This window comes from Phaethon aethereus (genome assembly GCF_964289735.1).
Source record: "Phaethon aethereus genome assembly, chromosome: 21".
Classification (NCBI taxonomy): domain Eukaryota; kingdom Metazoa; phylum Chordata; class Aves; order Phaethontiformes; family Phaethontidae; genus Phaethon; species Phaethon aethereus.
Window position 1 is genome coordinate 9,562,691 of NC_138597.1, and position 8,374 is coordinate 9,571,064.

The window sequence follows — 8,374 nt, forward strand, 5'->3', positions numbered from 1 at the left end:
TGTAAAAATAGCTTGTATTCTAATAATGGTGGACTGACTGGGTGACTTGTTTTTACTAATCTGATGCTTCGTGTGTAACAAGGGCTCGTAATTTTTGGTCTACAGTTGGGTGTCTGCTTTCAAAAGCCTCTTGAAGAAAAAACAGAATTTGATTTTGAAAAGTAAAATTCACTGTAAGTAGCTTTAAAAGAAAAAAAGTCATTCTGATTAGATAAATCAACATTTCTCTGTTGTAAGGACAAAAGTAAGTGTCTACTTTTATAGGCAAAAAAGTTAACAAATGTAACCATCTTTAATTTCGGGGTCAGTTACCGTATCTGTGGGACAGTAATGAATGCTGCAGACGAATGACAACATTTTATTCAGTTGCCAGTAGAGCAGTACGCTGCAGGGCAGAGCTGCCTGGGGCTGGCTCAACAGCATACCTTCCCTCCTGGGCAAGCAGTGTCCTGACCTCCTTCCTCCTGCCCCAAAGTGGGCTTGAGCAAGGAGCCCCTGTGACGCAGCGCGTGCCTGTTGCGGCAGGAACCCTTGAACTCTGTGGTGTGCAAGTGCAGAGCCAGCCTTGCAGCCGCCCAACGTGCTTTGGGCCGTGGGACAGAGAAGGCCGAGTTGCAGGGCCCATGCTGACCGGAATGGTGAATGCATCCGCGCTCTTTTTTCTTTGAACAAAAGCACAGTGCTACAGTCCTGTCAAGGGTGTTGAAGCCCTTTCAAAAGCAGCAGAATTGGAAGAAGCTGGTACAAGATAGGAGCTGCAGGAAGAGATGAAACAGAGCAAATGTTTTTCTCCCTGCACTGCCTCAGACTCGTTCTGCAGCAGGGGCCTTCCTGGTGAGACCTGTTCTTTTAATACTACCTGGAAATAACTGGGAGTCTCCCAGTCTTTCCTGGTCTTGTCTGGCTAGCTGTGGACCACATCTCACAGTGTAGGAAAAGGGACTAGCATGCATGTCTGCAGCTAGATGCTGATATGCTCAGAATATATGCCTGCCTTCAGCTACTCCTATTCTTGCAGTTTTTGTGCTCTCTTCTCAGTCTTCCTTCTCTCCGGAGAATTTCTGCTTAGCTGATTTGGCTGGCTGTGTGCAGGCATGCCAGCCGAGTTCCTGCTGCGCCCTGCTCTCGGGCACCTCCGTCAGCGCTGGTATCCGTGGGCTCAGGCTGCCCGCGGAACACCCCTGCTCAGTGCGCTCCGCAGCCCTGGGAATGGCACAGGCTGGAAGCTGCGCTGTGTATAACCTTTGCGTGCCACACAGGAGGGGAAATGTTTCAAGACCTTTGTTCCATGAATAGGAAAAATAATTTAAACTTAAAATGTGCATACCAAAGTGGGCTAGTTGGATTCAAAACTGAGAAGAATGGGCAACATGCAACTTGAATGTAGAAGAATAAAGCAATTGCACTATCCTGCCTTTCCATTCAAGGCTAGGATTCCTACTAAGAGAGCAGATGGGTGCTGCAGTCTTGAGATACACTAAAACTGACCTGTGTGCCTGGTCAGTGCACTAGTAGAGGGGACTGTAAAGAGGAGGAAGTGCAGGGTCCAGGCCCGCAGTTAGTGCACAGCTCCTTGCACTTGAGCAAAGCTGGGGATGCTCTGTAGATACTGTATGGTGATTTTGCTCTAGGTGCAGCCGACAGGCCGGTCATCAGTATTGGAGGAGAAATAGCTGTTGCACTTTAAGGCTTTGTGCATCTAACAGCACGGAAGAAATTAGCAGGAAGCAGATTCTGGAAGTTTAGTAGCATTTGTGGGTTTTGCCTTGAATGGCAAGAGATGTGGGATCCATCAGGGAATCGCAGAGTTCTCTGTTTTATCTGGAAAAAGTAAGCTGTGAACTATCACAAAATGTATTAGCTGCTGTTCTGCCAAAATGAGGCTGTTACAGTAAATGACTCTTTGCTGCTTTGCATTCCAATAGCAACCTATGTGCATACACTGCTGGCATGCCTGCACATAATAAAAGTATTTCTGGGCCGCCTGATGTGCACAAGATGACATACCCATATATGCTGAAGGAATGCATGCAAACATATGTCTGTAGTACACAAATCTGATGTATTCTGTACACTGACACTGAGCTTTTGTAGTCTGTGTATGCAGATAAATGATCACAGCACTTGCTTCCATCTTTCAGTTTGAAAACCTCTTTTCAAATTGATTTCATTAACTTTTCTGGATCTATGGGGTTACATTACAGCAGGATCAGTAACGGGGGAGAGGTGGGAGATTTTATTGGCCAACTTATGGGAGACAAAACTTGCTACCTTTCTGCGGTAGAAATTAAAATTGACTTTCTAGAGAAAGAAAATAAAATACCCAGTTACTATTGCCTTTGAGTAATAGTTTTCATCTCAGGGGAACCTGCTGCAGTGGAAAGGTCTCAGCTAATCACAGTGCCTGCTATACAAATGTTTCCCCGCTTATCGGTTAAACCATCCGCTGTCGCCTCCTGTGAAAGGAGCACTTTGCTCACAGTCTAGATACAGGACACGAACAAAAATACACAGTCGCTTGAACTGTGACCCTCTCTGCCGTACTCTTGGTAGACAGATGATCTGAAGCAGATCACAAGGAGTAAGTCTTTTCACATCATTGGGCTAGCCGATCGCTTTCTGCCTATGGCAAAAGATCTGTCCTTTCTGGGGCGGAACAAGTGCGCTTGTTATCTGATAATGAGTAATAAAGAATGTATTCATTCATGGCATCTTTCACTTAAAAATAGATCCCCTTACCCCCACCCCATTTCTTATGCTTTGATTAAATGCTGCTCTCTGGTTTGGGGAGTGTGCATGTAACACGTGAAGTCAGTTCCTCTGGTAAGTACAATTTATTCCATACCTGAAAAAAACACATCTACTATACTTTGTTGTTCTCTGCATACCCTTCCCTCTCTTGGCATTTCAGCAACAAACCCTTTCCCACTTGTGTGCACCTAGGACTTTTCTTTTTTTATGTGTTTTTTAATATGTGCTATGCAGCAGCCATTGCATTTAAGTACCTGGTTTCTTACATCTCTTAGTAAGACTGAGAATGGGGGAAAATGTTAAGGAATTGAAAAGTCCTGTTTGTTCAAGTTCAGGACAATGTGAGAAAATGTCAGATGGGGATACGTGTCACTGTACCTGCAAAAAAGTTTTCAAAGTAATTTCTTTTTTCGTTTACCTCTTGCAGGGGCTGAATGTATTTGGAGTTCAAATGCGTGTGTTAAATCGCGGACTGCATGCTCTGGGGTGTCATTCTTATTGGGCCTTTCTGTCGTCTTTGTTTTGCTGCCCAAATGAGATATCTGGAAAAAGGCAAGAGCTCCCTTTTCTTAAATGTCCCACAGGCCATTTCAGCTCTCAGAGCAACAGGTAACTTGCCAGACAACGTTCTCTGGCTCCTGCACCCTGTCCTTTATACTGATCTTCAGCATTCAGATTCATTAAACATTTCCCTGGCTGGGCATTATGGAGTAAATTTGATGAAGCAGCTTTGTGTTACGCTTTACCCATGAAGCCATCGTTTGCTGTAACTTCTAAGTAGGCCTAATTCATTTGCTGACACACTCCCATACAAGACTGGGGAGGGTGCGTGGGGAGAGGAGCTGCTGCTCGCTTCTGGGGCTGTTGCTTTCTACATTGCTTCAGCACGTAATGATGCAACCTCCTGTATGGCATCCAAGTAAGAAAGATGGTTCGAAGGGCAGAAGCTTTGTCTGGCTGGAGCAATCTGGGAACTGGGACATAGCTCCCGAGTGTCAGGGTTCAAAGCTCATAGTTGAAATCATCTTCTTTTCCCCTTTCTGTGCGTCAGCACCACGGCTGTGATTCAGACACCTTATCAGTGGTCATCTGTTGCACGTGCTTTTTCCGTCCATCTGCTCTTCAGCAATTGCTGAGGGAATGACTTTGTACCTTAGAGGCGCTTACTGTCTAGAGGAGATAGTAATTGAGGAGGGTTTTTTTTGAAGGCTTCGTCAGTGCAAAACCAAATTCATAGTCCTTGCAATTTTGTGCATGGTTTCAGTAGCTGCTGAAGTAGGATGATACTTCTTGTTTGGAGTCTTGCAACAGCTAGAGCCTGTTACCCTTTCTGATGCACTCTGGCTTCTGCAGCCGTGCGTCACGTGAACTGTCCTTGCCTCCAGTTCCTGTGCAGCTGGAGGCATGTCCAGAAGTGATCCCAACCAACATATCAGTGCCTGTAGACCTCTGGAGAGGTTTGCGCACGATCCATCAGCACATGGCCTGCTGGTATTATTTGCTCTCAGTGCTCTCATTTTTTTTCCTGTTACTTTGGGGGGTGGAGGGTGGGGGGGGAGTCTCACTATAAGTCTACTAAACTGGATTGAAACATCTTCTCTAAGAACATCCTTTCTGCTCTACCATTCTTTAAATTACAGTAGTGTTCTTTTTCTTAGAGCAGTTTATTAATGCTTGTAACTGCAAATGCTACTTTGCCTACCTGAATTAAAGAGTGGAAAAATGAAGGCAATGCTATATTGTTCCCTGAAAAGCTCTCCTAGCAGCGCTTACTTGGTGGATTTCTATTTTCAGGGGTCCTACTTTGTCCAAAATTCTTCCCTGGTCAAAGTGCATTATTAACTGTGTTTGAAAATTTTGAGGGTTTATTACATGGAGCATTAATGAAAAGGAATTGCCAGTCCCACACTCGTGTTGACACTTTATATTGTTGTGACAAAATCAAATCAAAATACCACTAACTAAGAAAAGAAGTGTTAAATGAGGACTAAAAGGACTTTTAAGACACAGGAAAGAGGCTGCAGTACAGACTATCCAATAAAGAATTAATTGTTTGAAAACAATTAGTTTTAGGTTCTCTTGATAAAGCAATTCAGAGGCTTGTTTGTTTGTAGAACAGTCATTTTAAATAATAAAATAGATGGATTGCCTTGGCCTGGTATGTAGCTTGATGCATACTGGTTCTGGCCTTTCATGTTCAGCCCTGGTTTGGGGAAGCAGCAGGGTATTCACAACACCACTTCAGTGCTTCCCAGGTGTCAGTCTGGCCATGGATTTGCTCAGTTATTGGTAGCAGTTAGAGGTACTTCACTGCCCCTCTGGCTGTACTACGCTGCAGCTCTCACAGCTGAGTGGGGCTGCCTCGAGCCAGCTGCCGGGACCTCCCAGTGCCAGCTCTTCGGAGCGAGGAAGAGAGACTGGCAGCCACAGACTGCAGGTCTTCACACCTACTGGGCAGCGTATTACAGAAATAAAGGACTCGTAGTACCTATCTGCACTCCCGTTTTTAATGTTAACACACAGACAATTACATATACTGAACACAGAGGTTAGTTTAATTTAAAAAAGTGGGGCAGCTTAATAAATTGGATGGTCATCATCTTGAAGCTTAAGTTTATAAATGCTGTGAAATGCAGGGTTTGTTTTAAGCCATTGCATGCTAAACAGCATCTTTCAGTAATGCACCCATGACAAATTTCAAAGTCTGTGACTTTGCTCTAGGGAAGTTCTGTACTAGTATGTGCTTGTATTTTTTCAGCAGTAATTATTGCACTGGCAACATTTTTATAAGCCTGAAAATCTGTAAACCAATGTAAAGCACACTTGACCAAGGAAAGTGTTGCCTATTTCTGAACAGGATCTGTACTAGTGCAAATGTTGAGTGCTGTAGTAATTAACTTCTGTTGGCATGTGTGTTCCAGTTAAACAGATTCAGTAGGTCTGCACCAGTACAGATATTGCATGCGGTAGGTTGAAGTTTGCAGCAAAGCATGTCTTGCATTCTTCCAGCAAAAGTGCTTTGTTAGCGTAGCCCTTGCATGTTGAAGTGCTAAACTAAGGTATAGCATGTCTCAGTGAAAGAGCCACGAGCTTATCTGATGTGCATGTTCTCAGTAAGAGATTTATAATAACAGGTTAATTTTACATTACAGTACTGAAGTGCAACAGAAAACACTTGGAAGTTGCACTGCAAATCATGCATTAATTGATGATATCTTGAACATAGTCAATCTAAGCCTTAAAAATTGCCTAGTGCACAGCGGCACACCACAAGCAGCAAGCTTGCCTCACCTTCTGCTTCTAAGTGGTGCAGTAATAGAAATATTAGTAGTAATTTCAAGGGAGAGGCTCCTTTTCTACTGCAATCATGTTGTCATTTGTGAGCATTTTCAGTTCACTGTACCGGTCCTCCTATGTTTCCTATAAGGAAAAGATAATCTGGACTTACCCAGCAGGTAGCACTGTAATACGTCATCACCCCCTGGGGGTGAGCAGAGACTTGCTGCTGCCTTCCGTGGCGTGCTGAAGCCCCCGTTCCCTAATGTCAGCAGGGTCTTTTAGACACTAGCTTGCACAGAACCAAAACGTCCCTGTAGAAAAGTTCTCTGTAAAGTTGTAGCAGGCATTTAGGCTTGGCACAGCACTACCTCAGTAGGAATCCAGAACCAGTGGTGCTGCTTTCTGCCTTGCCCCTTCCTCAGCCTGGGGATCAGAGCACTTCTTGGCATCTGAGGCACCCCTCTGCCGGGCTCAGATTTCAGAGGAGTGCCGTGGTCCTTTGGATGCCTGTAGGTCTTCAGGCTCTGAAAATGGCACGTGCATTTGGACTAGTAGAGCCCTCTGTCTTTCCATACATGATACTCTCAAACAGTTTGGTGGAATTAAGATAATTAGCAAAGGTCTGACCTGCATATTGGTTAGTGTGATTTATTCATTGACTCCTGTTTCCCCCAGTTCACAAATAAAGAGAACGCCTTTAAGTGCTAGAGCTTTCAATCAGCTAAAACAAAGAGTTCAAAGCAACCAACTCCCTTTTGACTGTGATTCTGAGTAATAGTACATGCAGAGAAATTAATAAAACAGTGAAATGGAAGTCTATTTATAGAGATCAGTTTATAGCCTTCATCGTACCCTTACGTTAGCAGGCTGGTGCAAGAGCCAAAAGAGGATGTGTGAGTGGAAGTCTATGTACAGAAGCTACAAACTGACATTGCTCCTGCTTAGCTCTCCCAACATCATCTACTATCTATATTTACTTAGGTTTTGTTAAATTCTTTCACTCTTAGTTGGAGTCTGTTACACAGGCTTACAGCTTTGACACAATTCTTTGTACCATACCTTTGGTATTTGTCCTTTCAGGTTTTTGCTATGAGTTGGGCATGTACATGCTTTGCTAAATCACCCTAAGTCAGGCTGTGTTCTGCTCCTTTTGAGGTGGTCCTCCCCTCGCAGTAGCAGAGGGAAGACATGTGGAGGCAGGTGGCAAAGGCACTGCACTGCAGAAAGGAGCTCCCTGCAAAAGAAGGCAGAGCCAAGCTGTCCCAAGCTCAGCTGGGCACCTGCCTTGGGTTTAGGGGCAGCACGGGAAGACCCCATGGATTTGTTTTGGCTCCTTTGCAGGGAGCCTTCACTGACAGGCAGCCAATTTGTCAGCCCAAGCAGAGGACTGGCTGCTACTCCAGCACTGATGCAGAATTCTGTTTTACTTGGGATCAAAATGAGTCCCTTATCTTCATCCTTTTAATTTAATTTTTAATTATTTCAGCTTTCAGTGATGATTTAGTTCTCATGCTGACAAGTGCTAGAGGAGGTAACGTATTGCATGCATTTTGAAGAGTCGAGAACTGAAGCGTCAGGCCACATCTAGGAAGAGTGACTCTTGCACCTTATACATTCATCTCCCTTGGCACGCAGTGTCCTCCACTGCTGGCTGAGAAAAACCACAAATCTGCTACCAACAACATGCTAGAAGATACAGCTGCTAGCAGCTGAAATAAGCGTGAAGTAAATTATCTTTCTTCACACCCATACCTGTTCTTCTACTCGCATATAAACACCTTCTTATGTGAGATTCTGTATCAACATCAAGCTTCCCTTGGTAAGTGTGACTGATTTTCCTGTACTGTGCTGGGCACGACATCAAATTGTCCCCGCTTCAGCCTTCGATGGAGGAAAGAGGTCAACACTGAAAAGCCTCTTTGACTGAACAGCAAGAATATGAGGCAGCTGCAAACTCAGTTAATGAAAAGCAGTCCCAAAAGCCCCAAGCAATTAAGTAGGCCAGCACCAGAACAAAGTTGAGCTGTAGTTACAAATACCAGGAAAAAACAGTAGCTGGAAATAAGTGTTTATCTTACCAAATGTGTTTGTCTCAGATTTCTAGTAGCCCATTCTTGCGCTTCCAACTGTTTGTGGTGTCAGGGACGTTTTACCCTCCTATCATTTCCCTGGGAGCTGGCTCTTTTGCACGGGAGGCCGGAGTGAGGAACCCTTTTGATTTTTCTGACTTGAAAGAGATTTGCAATAGAAGTGTTATATAGCTCCTCTTTGTTTTTTCAGAGTGAAAGAATTGAAAAAGGCCAAGGAACTTGAAGATACGCAGCAGCATCCCGTAGCAATGTGA

The 8,374-nt window shown here is 44.3% G+C and overlaps 1 protein-coding gene across 2 annotated transcripts in view; it reads left to right on the forward strand.

The window, feature by feature from the left end:
• The window catches only part of CAMTA1 (calmodulin binding transcription activator 1), a gene marked incomplete at both ends in the record, with an annotated part of 311,800 nt that extends 303,426 nt beyond the window's left edge, over positions 1–8,374 (forward strand). The window contains one exon of one of the 2 annotated variants that reach the window (XM_082009441.1): positions 8,311–8,343. In XM_082009441.1, the coding sequence (XP_081865567.1) occupies positions 8,311–8,343 (33 nt within the window). Of the gene's footprint in view, positions 1–8,310 lie in introns of both variants that reach the window. The other variant, XM_082009442.1, reaches the window with a different exon arrangement.